At 41.4% G+C, this 26848-nt stretch overlaps 1 protein-coding gene across 1 annotated transcript in view; it reads left to right on the plus strand.

Annotated features, from left to right (window-relative positions):
• The window catches only part of FHIP1A (FHF complex subunit HOOK interacting protein 1A), a 79880-nt gene that overhangs the window by 34023 nt on the left and 19009 nt on the right, over positions 1–26848 (plus strand). The window contains exons 2-7 of the mRNA XM_083519940.1: positions 1223–1432; positions 2625–3251; positions 8244–8402; positions 10474–10560; positions 21463–21630; positions 26506–26585. Of these exons, the coding sequence (XP_083376066.1) occupies positions 1328–1432; positions 2625–3251; positions 8244–8402; positions 10474–10560; positions 21463–21630; positions 26506–26585 (1226 nt within the window). The 5' untranslated portion in view covers positions 1223–1327. The remainder of the gene's footprint in view (positions 1–1222; positions 1433–2624; positions 3252–8243; positions 8403–10473; positions 10561–21462; positions 21631–26505; positions 26586–26848) is intronic.

The raw sequence follows: 26848 nt of genomic DNA on the forward strand, positions 1-26848 counted from the left end.
AATGTTTTGTCTTGTCTGTTGAGTCCAAGAATCTAACTCTTGTTCGTCTGTTGCAGCACCTTTGATTAATGAATTTATTGTTGCATGACCATGTGTGTGGTCAGTTTCATGGGCTATGAAGCTGATTTATTCAATAACAGTTTGTGATAAACTATGACACAACAAGCAAAGATTTTGTGAAATGAAACGCTGGCTATTTCTCCTGGCTATGTGGGAGGAGAATGGAGAGCAGGGGAGCACACTAACCCAAAGCTTGGCTCAGGCTCATTATAACTAGTGCAAAATCATGGTTTCCCATTATATGTGAATGTGACCAGGATGATGGTATGCTGTCATTTATCTGACCAAAATGATGCATTGATTACATGTAGGAACTTCTCTTTATTTTCATGGCATTTTACCATTGGTACAAACCACAGTGTGAGCACCCTGCGCTCTTTCACATCCTGTAATTTCACACAGTTTGCTCTTATTAACAACAGCAACAACAAAAAAGGTCGTGTTTCTGAATGAATAGCTGTTTTTGTCAGAAATCTTTTTAAATGGCCCTCAACCTTGCATATGTATTCAGCTTTTGTTGTTAGTATTGCTTAGTTACCAAGGATAATATAGGAAAAGGCATGATGTATTTTCACGTGTACCAAATTTAGCTTTAATTTGCTTTTGTGTTCTTCCAATTAATAGCTCCCACAGAAGCCTGTCGAAAGCTCTTTGCCTTTCTAAGCCAAGGACCCCATTCTAGTTATAAACATCCTTCACCATACTTCCCCCCCCCCCCCAGGGGAGGAATGATAACCTTTCCCACAACATACTTCTGACTATGGTGTGCTGCAAAGAGCACAGAATCAAGAAATGATCACTTTGTCAGAAACATGGGTTAATCTAGTAAAACAATAAAGTATGTAAGAGGAACCTTTCTGGGTCAAACCAAAGGCCTGCCTATCTAGTTCAGTATCCTGTATCCATAGCGTCCAATGAGATGTCTATGGGAAGCCCACTAGCAAGAGATGAATGCAATATCCCTCTTCTGCTGTTTTCTGCCAGGGACATGTAATAGTATAAAGAAATGAGAAGATGCAGACTTGTGTCGCAAGAGATCCAGGACCATGTGTATAATATCACATTATTCCCAGTACATCTTTTAAAATCTAAGTTGCTTTACATTGCTGTTAAATTCCATATGTTTTTTTCTTTATGAATTTTGATTTTGGTTTCTTTGCAGATCAAAGATGCTCTCTAGACTTGACACTTGTGATGCAGTGATCAGCAGCAGAAGAGAGCAAAGGAAATTGAATATGGCCTCATAGAATTGAACTTTGGAGAGTTTATGATGTCCACAGGTGCGAGTGGCAGGAAAAAGCATCAGGCTGTGAGCCTCGAAGGTGTTGACCCAGAAACCTGCATGATAGTGTTTAAAACTCACTGGGCACAGGTAAAGTAGCTCAGGGAAGCTTTTCTTCAATGGGTTTTTAAAGTTGGTTGCACTGGTAAGAATCCATTCCAAAACAACAACAACAATCAAGAAACAACAAAAAGATTGGAACTTGGTTTTAACTGCCAATACACAGCATGCAGTCTGTTCCCTAACACTCAAGCGCATTTTCTGTTCTTGTTCTGGAAAATGGTAGAATCTTGCTCCTCCATTACTTAGTTAACATCACATGTAATAATAAAGGGGCATAGCTCTGTTTGATGGATAGGCTAGAGAAAGAGCTGGGAGATTTAGATTTAATGAAAGGAGATAAAATTTAGAATATGAATTATCATGCTTTGACGGTCCAGTGGATTTTAAAGATAAGGCTCAATTATATATTAGTATTGGATGCAAACCTGCACATGGTTAGGCTGCTTAAATCCTATTGAAGCAGGGCTTTGTGCAGGTGTGCAGACTAAGGAGATCCATTTTACAGCACCAGGCAACGATCTCTTTTAATCCAGTTTTGTTCACATTGACTGACACATGTCTACAGTCAAGTTGCCTTCCTCTGTTTTTGTCACCTGAGATCCTCCATTGTAATGTTGGGGATTGACCTAACACACCCTCTTAGCGTTTATACAAGCAAACGATGCCACTTAATCATGGCTTCAGCTACCCAGCTCTCCCAGAAGTTGAATTAGCAAAAGACATTGTCAGTACTGAATTTGGTATTTGTAACTTGGTTGGCCAGCACTCCCAATTTTAATGTTTTTACTTACAAGGATTGTGACCAGTGGTAGCTTGCTACATAATGTTATGAGGCAATTAAAGAACCATTGGGGTTGAAGACCGGAATATAAATACGTTAAATAAATAATATTTTAACAAACCACTTAGATACAGTAGTGTGTGAGCTGTTTAAATGTGCTTTCATAAATTAATTCCTATTGCTAATTTATAAGTTGTTTGCTACTTGATTAAATTATTAATCTCTGCAATCCATTCTGAGGTCCATTTTGAGAGGCACTTCGCTGCATTTGTTCAATAGATTTTTTGTTCAGTAGATGTTTTTACATTGGGAGCTTAAAGCACTGATTCAGTCTAGCAATTTTGAAGACTGAGTTTAGTGAAAAATAGGATTTGAGTTAAAAGGTTACTTAAGAACCTCTTCAATCTGATAACGAGAATGTGTTTCACGTTTCTCTAGGTGGTGAAAATATTAGAGAAGCATGACCCTTTGAAAAATATTCAGGCAAAATATGGGGCAATTCCTCCTGATGAGGCCAGCACTGTGCAGAATTACGTAGAACACATGCTCTTCCTGTTAATCGAAGAACAAGCAAAAGATGCTGCCATGGGACCTATCCTGGAGTTTGTTGTTACCGAGAATATCATGGAGAAACTCTTCCTTTGGAGTCTCAGACGGGAGTTCACTGATGAGATGAAAATCGAACAGTTGAAGATGTATGAAATGCTTGTCACTCAGTCCCACCAGCCCTTGCTGCATCACAAGCCCATCTTGAAACCTTTGATGATGTTGCTGAGTTCTTGCTCAGGAACTACTACACCAGCCGTGGAAGCTGAGCTGGTGGTGCTTCTCAACCAGCTGTGCTCAATCCTAGCCAAAGATCCATCTATTTTAGAACTCTTTTTCCATACCAGCGAGGACCAAGGAGCTGCAAACTTCCTAATTTTCTCTCTCTTGATTCCTTTCATTCATCGAGAAGGGACTGTGGGCCAACAGGCTCGTGATGCACTGCTTTTTATAATGTCACTTTCTGCAGAAAACAATGTTGTTGCTAATCATATAGTAGAAAACACTTACTTCTGTCCGGTAAGTTGCTTCTTCTGACCCCACCCTCTAAAGAACCCCCCCCCCCTTGATATTTTCCCCATCAACAAAGCAGAACTGAATTTATTTGGTATGTTTTGTTACGGTTTTGCAGAAGTGGGAAGTGGTGACATCAGAAGGATATATCTTTCTGAACCAGTCTGTATTTAATTGTGGTCATTTTTATACTATAATTTGCTCCTCAACTGAAAACTTATCAGGAGCAAAATGAACAAATTAGGGACTAAATACATGCCATTTAGTGGGGATAATATCAAAGTATCAAAGTATGATATTTAGGTGGCCATTTGGGTCTAATTAACGTTGGTATTAGTATACCAACGTTAACATGATATTATAATGTGCCATTTGAAGATCAGACAGTTTTTTGAATAAAACATTTGCATTAGGTGTTAAAATTGTAGTGCTGAAATTTTCAAAAATCTCTCCAGTTATGCTTCAGTTAAGCTAGTTACATTTTGTTTTTAAACAAATCAAACTATTTCGCTACAACTCAATCTTACTCAACTCACAGTAGCCAAGAATTAGTTGTTTTCCTTCTGCTCCACCACCTACCTATCACAACGACACACATGCCAACTTGTATAAGTTCCTATGAGTTCGTGGAAGGTGATTCCCAAAGGAATCCTTTTTATTCTTTCAAGTCAGAAACTAGCAGCGTTCAAACCAAGCAAGTGTGAACACTTACTGCTTCTACTCCCTGCCTCCATTCAGTTCCTGCTATCCTTTGACCTGCTGCCTCATCATTTATTTATTATATGCGTATCTGGCTTTTTCAGACAAATACTTTGAAAGTGGTTCATATCAGTCAAAAAGAATTAGGCAGGGAAAGGAGCTAGAGAAGGGAGAGCACTTTGATAATGCTGGAATGAAGTGATTAATTGTGTATCTGTGTTTCTAGTGGTGGCCAGATTAGACTGATAACTGGAACAAAGTGTTGAACTGAAGATGATCCAGTGAAGACCAGACTGATCTTCCTTTGCAGTTGATCTTGCTATGATAACAGTTGGTGCAACTGCCTGATGCAGCTTGTTCCTGAGTGTCGTTAAGTTAGTTGAAATTCGTTCCTACTGCAATCCAGGGGTACCAACTTGAATGAAATATTGGGGGGCCCAGGTAGGCCCCACCCCGCATAATCGATCACAAGATGTGGCTCATGCACACAATCTGAATGACAATGCCCATCAACTTTGGTGGGTCCCGGCCCCTTCAAATATTTTAGAGGGGCGGGGCAAAGGGACCTTGTCCCCTAGGTGTTGGCTCCTATGCTGCAATCAATGGGGCAAATTGGTAATGACTTGATTTGCTTTCCGTTTCAACTATGTCTGGATCCAAACCTTCCCTCGTACTTTTTGTACCAGCCCAGCCATAAGGCAGGGTGAGACCATTGCCTCAGGTGGCAGAAGCCCCACTGCCTCCACAAGCAGCAGGGCACGTGGCACTGGCAGAGCAGGTAGGAGGTGGCAGTAGGGAAGGGAAGGTGGCACTTCCCATTTCACGTCAAGTGATGAGGCGAGACGTGGCACCCTTTATTCCAGGACAACAGGCTTTGTTTAGTCATTTAGTCGTGTCCGACTCTTCGTGACCCCATGGACCAGAGCACGCCAGGCACTCCTGTCTTCCACTGCGTCCCACAGTTTGGTCAAACTCATGTTCGTAGCTTTGAGAACACTGTCCAAGCATCTCGTCCTCTGTCGTCCCCTTCTCCTTGTGCCCTCCATCTTTCCCAACCTCAGGGTATTTTCCAGGGAGTCTTCTCTTCTCATGAGGTGGCCAAAGTATTGGAGCCTCAGCTTCAGGATCTGTCCTTCCAGTGAGCGCTCAGAGCTGATTTCCTTAAGAATGGATAGATTTGATCTTCTCAAGAGTCTCCTCTAGAACAATAATTCAAAAGCATCAATTCTTCAGCAATCAGCCTTATTTATGGTCCAGCTCTCACTTCCATACATTACTACTGGGAAAACCATAGCTTTAACTATATGGACCTTTGTTGGCAAGGACAACAGGCAAGTAGGTCCAAATATCTGAGAATGCTTTTCTTTCTCCCCCACTGCCCTGGTATAGAAAGAAATGAAATCAGATAGGCTCAAAATAAGTTGCATCGTTAAGGAAAGTTTTAGTCTAAAATTGACACAATAGTAGCCTCAGCCCTTTTTTACATCATTTTAAAGATCCTCCTGGAAGAGTGTGTGTCGAGAGTGACAATGTGGTCACAGCATGTAAACAATTGAATGGCACATTATTAAACAACTTTCTACCCTGTTTCTAATGAATCTCTTTAAATGTATATCAAGATTACCGTTTTACTTGCAAGTACTGAGCAATAAGTCTCTAGCATAGACATTTTCTTGTTGACTTCATTTAAATTGATACATCTAAAGAGTACTCATTTTTTAAAATTGTCCCCAAGGTAGATACCCTTATTAGATCCATGCTGTAACTTCCATAATTACATTTGCCAATTAATTTTTAGAATGACTTTTTACTCTGAAGATTAAAGCAAGCTGTATTAACCTTCAAACAGTTGGGGGCCTTGAGTGACAAAACACATTCCTAATTAGAATGATTGTCTTAGTGTGTAAAAGGTAGCTAGCCCAAGTCTATAATAAAATATCAGAGTCCGTTCCTGAGGGCTGCTCACTTTTTAAAGACCCATAATGTGTTGGTCTTGTGAGTTTGATCTTTGCAGTTCGGGGAGTTCTACAGTGCCTTCGCGAAAAAATCAGAATGATGCCGCAGGGATCTGGTTAGCATCCATCGTTCACTCAGGCAAAAAACACAGAATGATTAAAGGATTTCTTTCACTGCTATTTGCCCGTGAATGTAATAAAATAATCTAAATTCTGATTCAATTAAAAGAAAGCTTGGCGTGATATTGTACTGAATGTCAAAATCCCTCCCCTGTAATTAAAATAATGATAGCTAGAGTGCAGAAGCAAGCATTCAACCTTAGGCCATTCCAGAATGTGTGCCCTTATGCAAACTTCAACTAGTTGAAAAAGCAGGTCAGCCCTTCTAATGCTATGGACTTCTTAGCAGCCCCCTGTGTGCAGGGACACCCTTGAGCAGGTCTAGAGTACTGTGGATTGCAGCCATCCTGCAACACTGTATTAAATATCTGATGGATGAGCTGTGCAGATCTGGCATCATGCAAGAAACAGAGGATAAGCAGAGTGGAAGGTCAAAATTGCTGCACGGGAAGGCTGGGGGTTACCTTAACTTTTGAAGCATTTTCCTAACTGGGGAACTGCATGAGTAGGGAAGAGAAAAGCAATGTATCATACTTGGGGGAGAATTCTTTGTGTATTCTACTTTTTCTTGTTCCTTTTTAAATAACTTAAAGGTTACTTGGGGCAGGATAGGAAGAAAGTTGACAACTGTCAATAATACCACTACTGGCAAACAGTAGCTGTCTGCACTAGCTACGTTGGGGAATAAAATTGTTGTGTATTTATTGGATTGTCTATATGACTAACGTGCAACCCAACCATGCAGGATTGTTGCTATAGTTAGTCTTTCTAAAAGTTTACTCTGACAGACTATAGCTTCTTTTCACCCCCACAGTTCTGTTAATTGTAGCTTGGGTGATGGAATAAGCGAGTAAAGAACATAATAGATGCAGAGAAACACACATTGGCAGTCTTTTTATGCCTGTCAATCAAAAAAAATTAATGTTTCAACTTGGTGCCTCTAGAAAATCAGGCTTATCATCCCAGTACTCAAAATGATTTACAAGTAGAATAGCTTTAACTGGCTCTTGTAAAACTAAAGTTGCATGACTCGTAATATTTATTCTTCCCATGTCTTTGCATTGATTGTTGGAATAAGGCTAAGAACTTACATCCACCACTTCCCGTCAATAACTATAATGTTGTGTTTTTTAAAAACCCCACATAATTCCTTTTATGGCTTCTGCCTAGACTGGGTTTTAACATTCAGAGAAAAACCTGTAATGTTCCACCTAGTATTCTTTTAGTAAGTCTTGCTTGTGTTGGTCCAAGGGTCAATTGCATTCATAGTAATATAGATCGACATGTATGGTTAGTGTACTGAGCATGGATTTTGTATGTCCATTCCAGAAGTAGCACTGTTCTCTAGGCAGAAGGTGGTGGTAAGGCTGTGAGAACAAATCACATTCTCTTCTGTGAGTACATTGTTTTCATTGACACCTACAGCTTATATTTTAGAAACAGATGAAAAATACAAATTGCAGAAGCAAGCACACCTTCCGTTTTTGCGTTAAAGCAACCATATATCTCGCGAGCTGAGCTGTTACAAAAATCTAGAGCAACAAATTCTGCTATACAAACACAAAGGCAGGTGTGGAGAACCTTTGGCCCTCCAGATGTTCCAGTAGTAGATAGGTAGCCGTGTTGGTCTGCCATAGTCAAAATAAAAAAATTCCTTCCAGTAGCACCTTAAAGACCAACTAAGTTAGTTCTTGGTATGAGCTTTCGTGTGCATGCACACTTCTTCAGATACCAACATACCTCCAGATGTTGTTGAACTACAACGCTTGTCACTATTGGCCTTGCTTGCTGGGGCTGATGGGAATTGTGATTCAGCAGCATCCAGACAGTCAAAGGTTTCCCATACCTGATCTATCAGCTAACCTACATCATACTCATCAGATGTGTTTCCTGCATCTACACAGGTGCTTACATTGGAAGTGTGAATCTTACACTTTTCAAACATTCAAGCTTGCAGCAGATGCAAAGAAAGGAGCCACTTTTTTATTTCAGTGTCCTGTGTCTACTGTGTGTTGCACACATGTTGTTGATAGTTTACATACATGTGTCTCCCTTTTGATATTTAGTGCTCTTAACAACTAGTTCTCTTTGTTTGTTTACTTAACTTGTTTGTTTATATTCCAAGAAATCTCAGCTCTGTCTTAATGAAAAGCTTATCAGTGATGCAAACACTATCTTTAAATAGTTGCTTTCTCTCCCCCTCCTTTTATGTTCTTCAATTCAGGTGCTAGCCACAGGCTTAAGTGGCCTATACTCATCTTTGCCTACAAAGCTGGAAGACAAAGGAGAAGAATGGCACTGTCTGCTGAAAGACGACTGGCTTCTTTCTCCAGCTCTTGTCCAATTCATGAACTCCCTTGAGTTCTGCAATGCTGTAATACAGGTACTGGACTCAAGGAAAGAGCCTGCTTATGAAACCAGCCTTTTGAAATATGTGGATGATGTCTAGTTGTGCTCTTCCATTTGTGGGAGGATTTTTAATCCCATGTCCTCTGCTAACAAAAGGCGAGCAAAAAGCAATTTTTGCTGATTCCTTTTCTGCCCAGCATCCCTCTCCTTCCTTTCCAAATCTCCTCCAGAGAGATAGGGGACGACAGTGGGGAAGGTAGCATGGGAGAGGGAAGGAGAAATGGGTGCAAATAGTTTTCATTACCAGAGGTCTTAATGAGATCAAATGCTTTTTGATGAACAGAAGGTGTTCTGTCCACATTAAGGGCATAGTTGAATCAAACCCTATTCTGTGAATATTTACAGTTCGTATAATTAAATATTCAGTCTTGATTTCAAGAGAGAGCAAGTTTCTTGTGAGTAGAGGCAAGTATTAATAATTGTGATTTACATGACAAATATTTCTCATAAATCAGATACATATTTCTCTTTATTAACATTGCCCTCTTCCTAAAGATGGTTGACTGAACACCCTTTATTGATTCTAAAATCAAAGATTTATTTCTCAGACAGAACATTGTGGTTGTCTGGGCTAATTATGCTAGTTTATGATCAGGTTCTCATAACAGTAAGATGCATGCACACAAATGCACCCCAATAGCTGTGAACCATTTTCATTGTGGTTGAGCTGATCAGGAGGTTAAGTATGTTCCACGAATCTAAATTAAATTCTGTTTGGTCTTCTCATGTTCTTTGTTCTTGATTATTTCTTAATTAGATTTTTGCTCTTTTGAGTCTTTGTTCTTCTCCAGTCTAATGATAAAATCACATTTTATATCTCTTTGATGCTGTGCTTAGGATTCTTATTGCAGCAAGGCTGTTCAGTATCTATAGCTTTATCTGAGTTATGCAACTTTGCTCAGTTTCATTAGTGAAAATACAGGATGGAAGTGTTTGTATACGCAATATAGAAAAATTCCTGCTTTTATTCTCTTTACAAAAGTGATGCATGTAGGGGGAAAGGGTCCTCATTTTGCCTTTCTTTCGTTTTGACTTCCAAATTCAGAAAGCTGTCTGTTCTATAGCAAACATTTACAGTGGTGCCCCGCAAGACGAATGCCTCGCAAGACGGAAAACCCGCTAGACGAAAGGGTTTTCCGTTTTGGAGGTGCTTTGCAAAACGAATCTCCTATGGGCTTGCTTCGCAAGACGACAATGTCTTGCGAGTTCCTGCTGGTTTTTTTTCCTTTCCCCCCCCTTTTCTAAGCCGCTAAGCCGCTTATCAGCTGATCTGATCAGCAGATAAGCCGCTAAAAGCCGCTAATAGCGCTAATCCGCTAATCCGTCAATGGGCTTGCTTTGCAAGACGAAAAAACCGCTAGACGAAGAGAATCACAGAACGGATTCTTTTCGTCTTGCGAGGCACGACTGTATTATGAAGTTGACTAAATGTATTGTATTATAAAAAGGCTTTTGAAAAAGTGTATTTGCCAGAAAAGTCACCAGGTGCCTCACGCGGTCTGTTTCTATGTTTCTCTCACTACAGAATAGTAGTTGCGGAAAAACTGGTTTGTTTGAATTATTGAAATAATGTTGCTATGTATTGAAAAGCTGAAACATGAATAATGGTCTTTCTGTTGCTTCACTATAATTTGATAAATTTAATAGTAGCTTGGCCATTCTAAAATGACCTCAGTACGCTGTAATGTACACTTGGGTGGCTATTAATCTATCATCTTGCACCATTAAATTGTATGACATAGGGATATGAGCCTTTTGATCTTTGCTTACATATGAATTAATTTCCCTTGAATATACCGCCCAGTTCTACATATGCTTATATACACAAGTAAGCATATCTTGAATTTAATAGGGTTCTGTGCATAGGATATAAGCTATAGTTTATCTCTTCATTTATGTAAAGGACTTTATCAGAGGTTAATTATTATTAATATATAATTTTCCTGTGAACTTCAGACAAATACATTAAATCATAACTTAAGTTTGATACCATAGATGCCTTTTTGATTGAAATCCCATGATCACTCTCCCCTTCACTTCTTCAGGTAGCACATCCTTTGATTCGGATGCAGCTTGTGAATTACATTTATAATGGGTTTCTGGTACCAGTTATGGCCCCAGCATTGCATAAGGTCAGTGTTTTTCGTATGCTTTTGTTTTTTTAAAAAAAACAGCAGCCATTTTCAGTGCCTTAAGAATATTACACGTGTGATGAAGATGGACCAGTCTAAGCCTAACTACTTTAGCCTAGTTTCTTTACTTGAATTACTCATTAGACATCTGCTGATATAGCAGCAGAAGGTCACATCCCTTGAGTTGCTATTTGATCTATAATGAAATACAAAATGTTTGCCCGGCTGAAATCATAGTAATTCAGAGAAACATGGCAGGTAGTTCTGCTAGTGAAGTAAGTATATTTGAATAGTTGACTTTAAATTGACTTGCTGATAAAAGTCTTAAGGGGTCAAATGGTTGTTCACAGTGGCCAACCGGAGTCCTATCTATGGGAAACCAGTAAACAGGACCTGAACACAACAGCACTCTGCCTCTGACAGTTGGGGTAGAACATAATCACTGCAACTAGTAGTCACTGATGGTCCATTAAGTTCTAGTATGACCCAGAGTTCTAGAATCCAGTTCTTCTACACCACACACATTTTTTTTACACTTCTGTTATCTCTCCTTTTACTTGCCTTTCCTCTAAACTAAAAAGCACCCAAAATTGTAACTAGGGCTGGGCGACGTTGGGCTTTCGCCAGCCAAACATCGTGGTTTGAAAAAAGCTCCATTGATGCCGGGTGAAACTGCCGCAGCTCTCATTGTGGGAGCTGAGGTGCTTTCACCCCAGCGCCTCGCGGGCTGTGGCCAATACAGCTGGTCTCAGCCTGCTGCTCAGCCAGGGGAGATGGACAGGCTCCTGCCCCCAGCACTGGAGCAGCAAGGACCTTGGGGCTCCTTGCCAAGCTCCCTCTGTCTTCGCTGGCATGGGGGACAGGCGAGCTACCTTGTCCGCTTGCCATCCACTCCCCGAAGACGGACCAAGCAGCAGTAGCCAAGCGCATGGAACCTGTCAGGCTCCGTGCATTCGACTGCTTCGCCTTTGCCCACACGGGTGTGCAGGGGTCATTCGCCCTAGCAGGAATGACACAGCCCACCCTCCCAGGCGTGGTCTGCAAGGCGTCGCGTGCAAAGGCACCCTATCCTGCTGGAGGCTTAGTGCTCTCCAGCTGAGCAGCCTTGATCCCGCTCCTACTCGTGTACAAGCAGGGCTGGGGATCTCTCAGCTGGGGAAGTGGAGGCTTCGTACTCCCCAGCTGAGCAGCCCTGATCCCTCTCCTACTCACATGCAAGCAGGGGCCAGCTGGGGAGGGGGTGCACTTTAACGGAGCCCCCATCCTGCTGCTGCGAGCCGATGGCAGATTGGCAGCTCTGTAAAATTGCTTGGCTGAGGCAAGGGCAGCAGTTTAAAGAAGCGGAGGGAGGAAGGAACAAGCTGTATCGGCACCTCGCTGATTAGCTTGATTCTCCCTCTGCCTGGGCAGAGTGTGATGGCGGCATATTGCTGGTGAAACTGCTTCTGCTTGAGTGCCTCTAGCTCTCAGCTAGTTCTTTTCTCCCTCAGGATGCTGGAGGCAGAGGTACTCAAGAGTGGTGATGGTTTCACCAGTGGTATACCACTGAGTGAAGCTGTCATCACAGTCTGCCCCCACATACCGGTCCCGGACGATATATCAATATTGCCCAGGCGTAATTGTAACCTTTCATCATAGAGGAGTTGCTCTGTCCCCTTGGTTGCCTTTTTGGGAAACTTCTCCAGTTCTACAGTATCAGGTACACTAAGTATTCCAACCGTGGTCACACCATAGATTTGTAAAACAGCACTACGACACTGACACTTTTAGTTTCTTTCCCGTTTTAATGATCCCTAGCATGGCATTCACCTTTTCCACAGCTGTCACACGCTGGATGAGTGTTTTTATCAAACTATGTATTATGACCCCAAGGTCTCGTTCCTTGTCAGTCACGGCCAGTTCAGACCCCATGAGAGTATCCATGAAATTAGGATCTCCCTCGCAGGTGTCATTGAATTGCTTTTGCCATTTTTCTGCTCACTCGCCCAGTTTCACATTTGAATTCCTTAAGAACTCTTGAGTGGACTTGGTGATTTGTCAGTATTTGCTTTGCTCGTTTTTATTTTGTGAGGAAGGTTCTTGTTGTGACTATTTGCCTCAGTTCCTCAGATCCCCTTCCTGTGGGATTTAGTTCAGGGACAGGGATCTGCCCTATATCTTCACAGCTTCTTTCTCTGCAGCATCGATCCATGACACCCTCCCATTTTAAACATGTTTTGGATGTGTTGCCTAAATGATTGTGATATATTCCAACTGCAATCCATCATTCTTATCAAGTTATGCTTTGGCAAACTCGAGGGGGAGAACGTAACCTGGGGCCTGGCAGCACATCTGAAGCATGGAGTGGTATTTCGGCAGCGCATTGTCGCATTGCTGCAGCATGAGCACTTCAGCTGTTTAAATGAGAGATTGCTGTGACAGTCTCATTAGCATTTGAAAGGCTCTCAGTTCAGCCTGCCATGTAGATAATTAATAGAATTATTAATATTGCCGAAAAAGTGTCCTTATTTCCTTTGGATTTGTCAGTGTGTCCTGTCATCTTTACCTGTCAAGACTTTTGAGCTCTTTCTTTTCTTGTCTCATCACCATGTTGGCACAAAACAAGTACAAATAACATTAAATGTCTATGTATGTGTTTTTAAATGGTTTATGTACTTGCAGAGAAACAAAACTTTCCTTCTGGGTATGAGGAAAAATGAATAAATCCTAGGAGTGAATGTGAACCAAGGCATTAGCAGTACCTTCAAAGGACTTCCCTCTATCTGGATCAGAAATGCAGGGAGTTGAAATAGATGATCTTTGTGATCCCTCACAACTCTGCAGTTCTATGATTCTGTGTGATTTGAACACCAGAACTACCTGTTTTAAGTGGTTAAGTTCTACTAAAAAGAAAAAAGAAACATTTGAGCAGTACTTCTGGGAAGTATGTTTGAGCACTTTTTTGTTTTATATGGCCAGATGGTACAAATACCAATGCTTCTTCTAACTGAAGCTTTGGTAAATGAAGAAAGGAGGAAAAATAAGCACCAAAGTCCAAAAGGCCAGTTTGTAATGAAACTTGTGATCATTTCATTACTGGTAAGACAAATTATAGATGAAGTCGTCAAAGGGTACAGTGTCCCCTGCGAATAAAATTTGCTGTCTAGTAATTAATGTAGAATTTTAAAAGTGCCTTCTGTTTCCTTGTATTAAATATATTAACATCTGCAGAATGTCTTCAGTTAGAACTTCTGCCACTTCCAGAGATGAGCTACCACCAACCTCAGTGGTTCTTTTTCACTTCAGCATGGTGTTTGTTTTTTAAAAAAAATTACTTTTGCAGCTGTAATCATTACTTACGTGGGCGTAAGTCCTATTGAATTGGGGTTATTTCTGAGTAGACATTAGCGAGACTGCACTGTAAATGGCTTATTGTCTAATCTAGCACTAGAATTATATAACATTTATTTATCAAATTTATATCCCACGCTTCTTCCCAGAGGAGCGCAGGGAAGCAAGCAATAATTTATAAAATAAATTTAAATAAAATAAAGCATCTTATAAAAAGTTCCAGTGCATATGTAGACTGGGAAGGATCTCAACTTAAAAAGGTTTTTTTGAAAGAAGAAGGCACTGTAAAGACAACAGAGATGGTGCCCATCTAATATTCCGCGAGAGGCTATTTCAAAGCATTGGTGTCACAACACTAAAGGCCAAATTCTTATTTTGTGTGGATCAGACCTCCTGAGTTAGTGGGGGAAATAATAGAGGGATTGGTGTAAAACCTTCTCGGATGATTATGTAACCACTTCATTGGTAAGTTATTAGAACCTCCCAATAAGAATTGTTATAATAAAAAAAAATATGTTTGGGGTCCCCTCCTACCCCCCAGCCAAAACTGTAGCTGTTATCATAAAGAGACAGATGACATCAAACAGCTGATAACTCTTATCCCTTACTGGATTTAATTAAAAGTGGTGGTATTCTTAGATCATTTTTTGCCCTTGTTACCCCAGTGTATGCTGATCACATGTTAATTTTTAGCAATGTCATTTGCTGTATCTTTTTTAACATCTTGGACAGAGAAGGTTGGATTGTGCCATCTAGTGGATCTGAGGGGAAACTAAAAGAGGTGGCTGAAACCAAAATGCTCAATCAGATATAAATGAGTTAACTAAACATGCATGTGGATTCTTCACTTTATTTGCTTTTTTCATAAACTTGTGTAAAACCAAACAGGTGACACTTACACAGTAATGACCTTTGCATTCAGGACAGACAGCCTCTGGCTGACCCAGATATGGAACACCTTTTCACTATTCTGGGACAACTCTTTTTTATGTTACCAAACCATTTGTAATCACCAAGTAATTTGTACTGACTTGATGGTGTTTTCTAGCTATCTTTCTCACCCACCTGATTTTTTTTTAATATATAGAATGGATAAATAATAAAAAAGGACATTCCAGATCTCACCCAATTTCTATTTCTAGTGTCCCCCCCCCCTTCAACTTACTAAATTACCGTAAATGGAAGCACGTTATAATAGTATTCTAATCTGGTGAGGATGCACAGATTTTCAGAATACTGAATTTTGAATGACAGAGGCTGCTGTATAACTGTTAGGCCACAGTTTGTCCCATTTTTCTCTGGTACTCATTTTGCTGGTGGAGAAATATGGAGTCTCCATTCTCCCTAAATTCAGCCTACAAAATACACTTGCAGTCTTGCTTATTGTAATTACTTTATAGTTACTCCACCCTGCTCACCCACCCAGGTCTCAGTGATGCAGACCAGATCAGCCTCCTCATCCATAATCAGATCAGGGCTGAGAGTGGTCTTACATAAGAGACAGCCTGGCATTCAGCAACAGCAGCTGGAAACCAGAGGGCTGGCAGATAGCACAAAGTTTGATTTTCTTTTGGAACTTGCATGTGTTAAGTGACTTTTGAAGTGTGAACTCCTACTAGAGGTATGGTGTGTGTGAACAGATCTGGACCTTCAACTTGCTTCCATGCGCTCTTCATCTCAGCATGCTCACACAGACTATGGAGGAAAAGATGGAACCTAGTATGCTGTCTGTACTGGAATATTTGTTCATCCAGCTCAGTATTATCCAATCTGATGGATGGTCCCTCTTTGGGGTCTCAGGCAGACATCTTTCTTATCACCTACTAGCTGTCCCCTCTTAATTAGATATATCAGAGATTGAACTTGGAACTTTCTGTGAGCTTTACCAGGGAGCTTTGCTAAGCAGAAGGTACTGCAACGAACAATCTGAAAGTAGCCAGCTTCCAGTTGTACTAATACAGCACATATATGATGCCTTTTATGGGGCGACCACATCTTCATAGCTACGTAGCGAGATATTCCCTTGGCTAAAGCCATTTCTATTTCAAGGCAGGTGTCATTTTATCTAAGAAACTTTCTCATGACTGAGAGATAGAGCCCATATATTAAAAAAATTAAATACCAGTTTTGTAAAAACAAGTTACTCAGTACTAGTTTTAGCAAGAAGATAAAATTAAGCAAGTGGGAAGGGAAAAAAATCCATGCAGCCCAAGGTCCTGAAAGTTAGTGTAAAAAGCTAAAGTACTGAAAGTTGAAGCATGGACTTAAGGCTACCACAAGCTGAAAGAAAAGGTGACAGACCCAACATAATATAACAGATGACAACTTGGGCACCCTAAGCTGTACCTCCCAGGAATATAGCACTGGCTTGGGTCATCCTTGAAATATGATCCTCATTTGACAAAAGGCATGCCGCGGGTGGTGCTGTGGTCTAAACCACTGAGCCTCTTGGGCTTGCTGATCAGAAGGTCGGCTGTTCGAATCCCCACGACGTGGTGAGCTCCCGTTGCTTGTTCCCAGCTCCTGCCAACCTAGCAGTTCGAAAGCACGTCAAAGTGCAAGTAGATAAATAGGTTTTGCTCTAGTGGGAAGGTAAACTGCGTTTCTGTGTGCTGCTCTGGTTTTGGTGTTCCATTGCGCCAGTAGCAGCTTAGTCATGCTGACCACATGACCCAGACAAACGTCGGCTCCCTTGGACAATAAAGCGAGATGAGCGCCGCAACCTCAGAGTCGTTCGCGACTGGACTTAACTGTCACGGGTCCTTTACCTTTATGCCATAGCTACTCTGCATTTGAGGCTATAAGACTTCAACTTTTTGTACTTGGAAACTCGGTCCACATTATATGCTGCCTAAATTACACCCCCCCCCTGCCCTGCTGCAACAAAAAGGTAGGCAAGAGTATTCAGCATTTGCTGCAGCTTCCAGGCAGTAATCAAAGCTAGCCCTTTTATTACAATAATAAATCCTCAGGGCTGCCGGAGAATGAATATGGCAAGGTCTCCATGTAAGGGGATAGCTGGCACACCTTAGGGGATGTATCCTCCCATAGGTCCTTCCCTTTCACTGCAAACAGAGGGGGAAAGGTCTCCTCTGTTTTCAGTTCTCCACTCATGTAAAACTGTTTTGAGCAAGCATCAGTGCTATTTCCCAACAGTGCACCATCTCTATGAAACATCCTCCCAAAGGACATTTCTGATGTCATTCTGCCAGCAAGTAAAAACTCCCTTGCTTTTAAAACCATTTTTATCAGTGAGTGAGCAGAAGCTCTGTTGCTGCTGAGGTTTTTATATGGGAATGGTAGTGTTTTGCTGCAGCCTTGGTCGCATAGAGTATAGTCACTTTTATTAGCTTTTAAAGCTTGGACACTGCCTCAGGTGTGTCTGGCATAGTATACAGTGGTACCTCGGGTTACATACGCTTCAGGTTACACACGCTTCAGGTTACAGACTGCGCTAACCCAGAAATAGTGCTTCAGGTTAAGAACTTTGCTTCAGGATGAGAACAGAAATCGTGCTCCGGCAGCGTGGCAGCAGTAGGAGGCCGCATTAGCTAAAGTGGTGCTTCAGGTTAAGAACAGAATTAAGTACTTAACCCGAGGTACCACTGTAGCTTGTAAATACTGTAAGTAAATAAATGAATAGCTGCAACAAATGAAAACCATTTGTATAGACACTGTCATCACCTTAAGTCTTCAGTAGCAAAGCTGAATCCAGAGTATTCCCAGGCTGTGTACATGATCCTTCAGGTTAATTATGATCCTCTGCAGAGCAGGAGGCTCCTCCTCATCCAGAATGTCTAAACAAGCCTTCACCAATCGTGCTATCCAGATGTTTTGAACTATAGCTCCCATCAGCTACATGCAGCACAGCTAATGGTCAGGTATGATAGATATTGCAGTCCAGAAAACCTAGAGGGCACCAGACTGGTGGAAGTTGGTGTAAATCATGATTGATCAGACCTTGTAAATTAAAGTCAGCGCACTTCAGTTGTAGCCTATGTGTTGCATCCAAAGGTGCTGTTCTATGAGCCAAAAGCTTCCACTACATGTGTAAAGGATTCTCTTGACCCAGACTGTAGTTTGTGGAATATCCTTCCTAATGAGATGTGTTTGTCTCCATCATGACTAACTTTCAGGAGGAATTTGAAAACATTTCTTTTTGCCCAGGCATTTCGTGACTAAAGAATATGAAACAGGTCAATAAAACATTAGTCTATCACAATAAAAAACCCACTGCCCCCTCCCCCATCTTCCTTATGAATGTAGTTTCATAAGCTTGACCCTGCAAAAATTAAGATTTATGTATATTGTGCAAGCCTTCATAGTCCTGTCCAGGCATGTCAAAGTCCATGCTGACTGTGTGCCACACTTTGGCCACCCCCTGTCTTAAAGTGTTGGGAACAGGGCAAATTCAGCCCATTTCCTAAATCTTCCTCTCCCATGACAGCTGCTGCAGCATTTTCTGTTTCTGCTATCCCTATTGTTCTTTTCTATTAGTCCTTTGCTGTGTCAGCAGTGGTGACAAGAGCCTGGCCCGTGTTTGCATTCAATATTGCTTTTCGCTCCCCCCCCCCAATTCCCCAGTGCAAGCATTTCCATTTCAAAAGTTTTTGTAATAGATAGCCACTGTTGCAAGTTCTCTGGAAAAGTACAGTTGTACTTTAAAAAACAAGGGATGTGGGTGGCGCTGTGGGTTAAACCACAGAGCCTAGGACTTGCCAATCAGAAGGTCGGTGGTACGAATCCCTGCGACGGGGTGAGCTCCTGTTGCTCGGTCCCTGCTCCTGCCAACTTAGCAGTTCGAAAGCACGTCAAAGTGCAAGCAGATAAATAGGTACCGCTCTGGCGGGAAGGTAAATGGCGTTTCCGTGCGCTGCTCTGGTTCGCCTGAAGTGGCTTAGTCATGCTGGCCACATGACCCGGAAGCTGTACGGCGGCTCCCTCGGCCAATAAAGCGAGATGAGCACCGCAACCCCAGAGTTGTCCACGACTGGACCTAACGGTCAGGGGTTCCCTTTACCTTACTTTAAAAACGTTTATAGACAACCAGCATTTATGTATACAACCCAACTTCCTCCAAACTGTTAGCAAGTTTCTCCTGCAGAATGTCTTACCTTTTCATTATAGCCTGGTGCCCTCCAGGTGTTTAGCACTACATGTTACCTGACCATTGGCAACGCTAGCTGAGGCTGATGAGTGTTGCAGTGCAGATCTCTGGAAGGCACCAGGTTAGGAAGGCTGCCTGTATTCTGTGGTGTGTTCTTCTCTATGTACAAATAGGGTCTTGTGCAGTTTCCTGCTTAAAGATGTCCACATAGGGACTTGCTCATCTTGTAGCTGTTGACTTCTATCCCAACAAAAGTTGCATCTTACGGTCCTCTTTGAAGTTCTGGTGATTTTATTGTTCATCTTCTTCCCTTTTTTAAGGATCTTGAGTATTGTTGTTATTGCTTATTCATGTTGGAGGCAGCTTCTAATGAGGCACGTTAGTGTAGAAAACCCTTTTGTTGAGTACAGAGCATGTTGAATTTGTGGGTTATCAGGACCTCACCTGAAGTTGCATTTACAGATTTAAATGCTCTGAGGCCTCTGTAACTCCTGCTTGCCCTCTCACCTGGCTAAGTGAAATAACATCTGTTGTGTATATGAGACTATTTCAATAAGGTTTGAAACAAACACACATACACATATCTCATAGGAAACTGCTAGCAACCAAAGCCCGGGCCTGCTCAGCTCTTCATTCCTGCTTTTAAAAATGTGTATACACTGCTGTTGGAATCAAGGTTAGGCTGTAAGCTTATTTGCTCAGGAACCTGGTCCTCAAGCCAATTTGGAGAGTGCTGAGTGTACATCCCTCTCTCATAAATAATGTATTGCTGAGGACTGTCAATCTAGTATATGCAGGGTACAGAATACATTATATGGTCTTTTCCTCTCTGAAATTGCTTAAGCTGAGAAGCCTATAACGGTGGCTCTAGAGGATGAATGTAACTCGGAGGAAGACTGAGGTGATCAGGTTTTTTATGGTTGGATGTGCTTTTATTTGTTTCTATTTTGAACTTACATTAAAGGAGGTGGGGAATGCACCTATAATGAAAACTGCTCGTGTTGCATCTGTGGTAGCTTGTGGTTAATCATATGACTGTGAACGCCTAAACATGCTGCAGAAGTAATAGCACAAACTTTTGAAGCAAATGTAGTCCACAGGTTAGTTGTTAGATGCTATTTAGTATGTAAATATGGACGTAAACATAGTGTTAACAAGTAGTTTTCTTTAGTTGAGGTCTTTGATGTTAATACGTATGTTTTTGATTACAATCTTTAAACTGCTTAACAAAACAGCTAATGTGTTGCATGAAAAGACAGAGAGAGAGAGAGAGAGAGAGAGAGAGAGCGCACACATTTTATGCAAAACCATCTACTGGAGTACTTTCCAAATCCTCTTAGCTCTTAAATGACAGCTTGGAGTCTCTCCTTTACCTGATTCTTTCTTAAGGAGGGGGGGGAAAAACCCCTCCTCATTTATCCAATGAAGAATACTAAACAAAAGATGGTTAATGCTCCTTTTCATATAGGCAGACCAGTATGCATTTGTATTTGTGCTTTTAATCTTATTAAGCTTGCACGTAACTATTTTTGAAAATGCTGACTTTGCACCCTTTGGTGCACAACACAAAGGCTGGATCTAAAATATCAGACACCTACTGACGAATGATCTAGGGACTGCATTAGTAAAGAAACTTGTTTCACTAGTAGAAACCGGAACATTCACAAGAGGCTGAGGTGTAATTGAAAGTTTATAGCTAGTACATAAATTCCATTATTTGGGGTATTTACAACAAATCTGTTTTTCTTCTGGGACCAGGCACTATTGGTGTCTACAATAAACCTCAGCTGGCTGGATGTCGAAGTCTGCCGATGTCTCTTAGTGCAGCAACCAAGTGGCAACATGTAGTGGCACAATCTATGGTGGGAGGGTTTGCTACAAACAAAGTGAGCTTTCGTAGGCTACCTTGTGCTCCTTGACATCCGTAGCAGACAAAAGAAATAGGTGTGCTGTGTGACTGACTGAACTGGAAGAAACATGTTCACAAGAATTTGTTCCAGCTGATTGGAAAAGTGTGATTTTTCTTCATAACACAATATGGGCAAAGCTAGAGTCAGGAAAAGTAGAGAGCACATATAATGCAGCAGGAGGATTTTTATAAAAACCTGTATCTCTTGCAAGCACCTTCTCTGAATGTCAAATAGCAGACCTTTTGGTGTTTAGCAAACAGCATCTTCAAGAGGAAGTCAAGTACTGGAAGAGAATGTTCCAAATAACTGTGCAATGGTTCGGTTGTTTGCATCCATCTTTCCTAGCTTAGCACTGCCACTATCATTAGCTAATCAAAATACTCAAACTAGCACACCAATGTTTGTTTTTATGTATGCTGGCTTAGACCCACAGAAAACAAACAAACTGTGCTTATTATATATCCCATTGCAAGGTCGTTGTGGAGGTCACATAGACTATATAATCAGAGCTGCAAAGTTGATGTGGTCTGTAATCATTTGTGTATTCATTTCCAGGTGACTGTGGAGGAAGTAATGACTACAACTGCCTATTTGGATCTCTTCTTGCGGAGTGTTTCAGAACCAGCATTACTACAGATCTTCCTCCGATTCATCTTGCTGCACCGCCATGAGAATGTGCACATCCTGGACACCCTCACAAGCCGCATAAACACTCCATTTCGGGTGAGATGAGAATAACAGGAACATGGCCGTCTTTTACTCTGTGGGATTGTTTTAGACAACTGCAAGCTTATTTTGCTTATGCCTTTGTGAATTTAGCTACTTTAATATTCTTTAGAAAGTGCTTAAAATTTCTTGAAAAACTTCACACCTACAAACAATACTGGCCCTGTTTTCAAGCTTACAAATTAATAGACTCAATACAAAAAGAAAAATGGAGGGAAGAAGAAGAAAATAAGGAAAATTCCAGTCATCTCTTACATAATACTGCAATGACAACTACCATTTTATTTCACCAAGTGGCCCATATGATTATTATTCTTCAGGGGCATTCTGGGAATTTGTCGCAGAATTTCTCCTTACCTCAGAATGATACAACATCCAGGGCATCCACGGAATAAAATGAAATGAGCTGCAAGGCGGTGGGAGGGGGGGATAACCTGGGATGTTTGGGGGAGGAAGTGATGTACCAAAGCTCACCCAGTGAATCTACAACAGACTGGGTTCAGTTCAAATCCCCAATATAAGAATTATTCTCTCCTTAGCAGTTTCTGCACATCTAGAAAACTTTTTCCCATCTGAAGTTTGAGCTGCATAAATTCTGCTTTTGGGTGGCATATTCATTGTTATCCAGTTACTCTATCACAGGCTGTGAACCCCATACATTTAAAGCACATGACTGCTCCCCAAAAAGAATACTGGGAACTGTATTTTACTCCTCACAGATCTACAATTCCCAGGACACAACAAATTACAGTTCCCATGATTCTTTTTTTTGTGGGTGGAATGTGCTTGAAATATATGGTGTGTATGGTTCGAAAGCACACCCCAAAGTGCAAGTAGATAAATAGGTACCACTCTGGCAGGAAGGTATAACGGTGTTTCCGTACGCTGCTCTGGTTTTGGTGTTCCGTTGCGCCAGAAGCAGCTTAGTCATGCTGGCCACATGACCCGGAAAAACTGTCTGTGGACAAACGTTGGCTCCCTCGGCCAATAAAGCGAGATGAGTGCCGCAACCCCAGAGTCATTCGCGACTGGACTTAACTGTCAGGGGTCCTTTACTTTTAAGGGGACTCAGGTGGCGCTGTGGTCTAAACCACAGAGCCTAAGGCTTGCCAATCAGAAGGTTGGCAGTTCGAATCCCCGCAACGGGGTGAGCTCCCATTGCCCGGTCCCAGCTCCTGCCAACCTAGCAGTTCAAAAGCATGTCAAAGTGCAAGTAGCTAAATAGGTACCGCTCCGGCGGGAAGGTAAACGGTGTTTCCATGCGGTGTTCTGGTTCGCCAGAAGCAGCATAGTCATGCTGGCCACATGACCCAGAAGCTGTCTGTGGATAAACCTGCTCCTTCGGCCTATAGAGTGAGATGAGCGCACAACCCCTGAGTTGTATGTGACTGGACCTAATGGTCAGGGGTACCTTTACATTTACCTTTACACAGCCACAGCCTGAAGGCGTGAGAGGCAGAAACATTTCCATTGAAACAAATTTGGAGGTTCTAAAGAATTCAGCTATCTGAATATAACACTGTTTCAGATAAATCATGGAACTGGTATTAGTATTTTAAATTGCTATTTTAATGCTGGGTGTGATGTCGTGTCTGCCTCTTTGCAATTTGTTTTTGATACTTAATTTGAGTTTATTTTGTTTCTTTATTTTAAGTTTATTGCTTGTCTCTTTCGCCTATACCAAGTCCTCAAGCCAACTCCACTGCATTAGAAACAACCATAGCAATACAATAAAATTTAATTGTATAAACAATTAAAACAATAAAACTATTAATGTAAACAACAATAAAATCAATGAGTCAGCAGTAAAATCAGCCCTGCAGCAGCATAAAACCGAATTGGAGTTTTGGAGTGTTTTTCTTGCCACTTAATTGGAGTTTGTTTTTTGGTTATTCCCCGTGCGTTAAGTAATCAACTGCAGAAGTGCGTATCTCAGAAACAGGCTTTTATAAAAATTTAATGACACCATATTTTTGAGTGTTCGAAATTAACTATGCAGACTTATGAAGCAGTCACTTGCTCCCTTCCCAAAACGTTACTCACTTGTCCCCAAGCAAGCTTTCGTATTTTCATTGTCTCAGTTTAGAGAGGTAGAGTGAAGTGGCCCTCTATGCAGCATCAAAACACTTGCCTTAGTATTCAGATGTTGCTCAGTATGATGTCAATATAATGCTATCAGTGCAGCCAGCTTGATCAGCCCTTTGGTTTTTGCAACATAAAAGTATTTCTGTGGTATTGAGTGGACTGCCAAGAGCCGCTTCTGAAAATAATTGTGGCATGTTAATTAAGCCACAGAAATAGTTAATCTAATAGGAGCTTCCTTTTGCAAGCAGGTTAATCTTGAAGCACCTGCTGCGGTCTGCATTCAGCAAGCTGCACTTCTGATCCCCTCTTTGGCTGGCACTTACTCAGTATTAAATGATGGAGGATGCACTCCAGCATATGGGTGGAAAGGCAGGCAGAGCCAAATGATCAACGTGTGTATTACGTTTATGTATTAAGGACGACACCTTGCGCCAAATAAACATTTCCACGTAGTGGAGGGCATGCACATAGCTGCACGTACTCGCGGCTGTGACTCTAGCTCCAAACAGATTAACTCTCTGAAAACTCCCAAGCCGCTTCAGTCGCTTACAACTTGCTAATGTGTGTCTCTCCTGTACCATAATTATTTGTTCCACAGACAAGAGGGGGTGGGTATTGCGAAGAATTCTCCAGCCACGAGCAACTCAGGAGCGCCGCCAAAATGCATCAGTGATGCTAAATGAGTTCTCTGCTGTATAACTTAGCCAAGTATAGAAACCAGCCCCACAGCTTTCGGCACGTTACCATAGCACTGTTGTTACTGCAGAAAGGTTTTGCAATACCTGATAGGATTAAACGTGCAAGCTCTTCTGTCCACTGGGAACACATATAAAACAGCTTTCCTTTCGCCTAATGAACTAATTAAGACCCCCCGTTTCTCTCCATGAATGTTTTTGGTCACTCCCCCCAACATCCTATTCCTTTAAACTATAGGTCCATAATTTTGATCGGTGTACAGTGGTACCTTGGGTTAAGTATGTAATTCGTTCCGGAGGTCCGTTCTTAACCTGAAACTGTTCTTAACCTGAGGTACCACTTTAGCTAATGGGGCCTCCTGCTGCCGCCGCATGATTTCTGTTCTCATCCTGAAGCAAAGTGCTTAACCTGAGGTACTATTTCTGGGTTAGCGGAGTCTGTAGCCTGAAGCGTGTGTAACCTGAAGCGTATGTAACCCGAGGTACCACTGTATTCTCCACAGCTTCAACAGATTTCAGCCCTAGGCAAGAACAAAAACTGTATACCATAACAGAACCCCATTTATGACGTTCCTTTACAGAATCCAATTTTAGTGTCCTGTTAATCAATAATCTTCCCACATGAATTTTCATTTAATTCTGCCTTGCGGTCCAAACCAATGAGGTGAACCTTCTTAAAGTGCCTCAAATGGTTCTCTCAAACAAGGCTATGCATGTAATTTTGCTTGGCACTCTATTCAAAGCAGCAGTCCGCCTTCACCTCTTTGTGCAGCTGTGTAGGCAGCAGTGATTCACACAGTACAAGAATAGGAACAGAAGAGATAGTCTTGAGGATATCATGCCTAACTTCACAGGAAGAGGAAACCCTTTTTGTGCCTATAGTGCTTCAGGGCTGAAGGTCAGGCGTTTCTGTGCTCAGCCGATTTTAGAGAACTGCTGCCATTAGAGAGGCTTGAGATGCACTTCCTTGATTTAGGAAGTGGGAAAACATGACCTGAGCTGTAGATAATGTCATCCATTTGAGTATAGCACCACAGAATGCAAGCAACTTTATCCCTACCATAAGCTTTCAGCAGTTGGGGTGATTTTGAAATGTTGATGTTAATCAAGGAATGCATCGTGTGCACTGAATTATCCTAAACATCTAAAATAGACTCCAAGTCCCCAGTATTCAAACTTCCAGATGCAGCTAAACACTACCTTCAGTGAAATATAGTGGCTCTCACAATAGATCTTTCCCAATACAGTGGTACCTTGGGTTACAAACACTTCAGATTACAGACTCTGCTAACCTGGAAGTAGTACCTTGTGTTAAGAACTTTGCCCCAGGATGAGAACAGAAATAGCACACCGGCAGCGAGAGGCCTCATTAGCTAAAGTGGTACCTCAGGTTAAGAATGGTTTCAAGTTAAGAACGGACCTCCAGAACGAATTAAGTTCATAACCAGAGGTACCACTGTATTTAGTCCTTATCCTCTAGTAAACTACAGATAAAATGTATTTGGTAACATGGCATGAGTGTTAATGGTTCTATGCAAGGTGTGCATAAAAACATTAACCTTTTCCATTTTTAGGAAGCCATTTTTGATGAAAAAATATATGATGGTACCTGACTGGCCCCTGAGTTTCTCTGCATTTGTTGAGGAACAGAACCGTTTTTCTGAAAAGGCCTCCAGCTCTTTCAGAGTGTCCCAGACATATGACATGATACCATTCCAACAGAATTTGACCCTGTGTATGATGGTTGTATAATAATTCTGTCTAAGAAAGAGAAAAAAATACTTACGTGAGGGTTTGGGGTTAATCACATTTCAGTTCTCTTTAAAAATTCATATTTGACTAATTGGAATCTTCTCTCCCTTACTGCATTACTGAAAGGATTATAGTATATATCTATGCTTACATCTGGCTTTATTGGGGCATGCTAAATTAATTTGTCAGACGATGTTATCTAGGTGAACTAAAACATACATCTCATCTCTTAAAAATGCTAAAATTTAGGTTGTGAGCTGCTTTAATGCAAAATAATGTTTTACCTTAGGAAAGCATGGAGATTTACAGATTTTGACTCTGCTTATCTTCTTTTTTTTAGCTCTGTGTGGTGTCCCTGGCATTGTTCAGAACACTTATCAGCTTGCATTGTGAAGACGTGATGTTACAGCTAGTCTTAAGGTAGAATCAAACACTCTTTCTCCTGATGTTGCCCTGCTATTTCCTCCCTGATGATTAGTATCCTGTGATTGCTTCATACCTGTTGTTTTACCCATGCTGTGCATGGTGTGAGTAGGTGGAGATGTATGTGTTACACTGTTGTAGGTGAAGATCACACACTTCTGTTTTGGGATGTACAGAAAGCTCACTGTCAATCCTAGATGTCTAGTGCCGAAAAAATGAAAAACGAGAATTTTTTAAAAATCACAAACCGCTTAGAAGAA

This window comes from Podarcis liolepis (genome assembly GCF_965112155.1).
Source record: "Podarcis liolepis genome assembly, chromosome: 9".
NCBI lineage: Eukaryota > Metazoa > Chordata > Lepidosauria > Squamata > Lacertidae > Podarcis > Podarcis liolepis.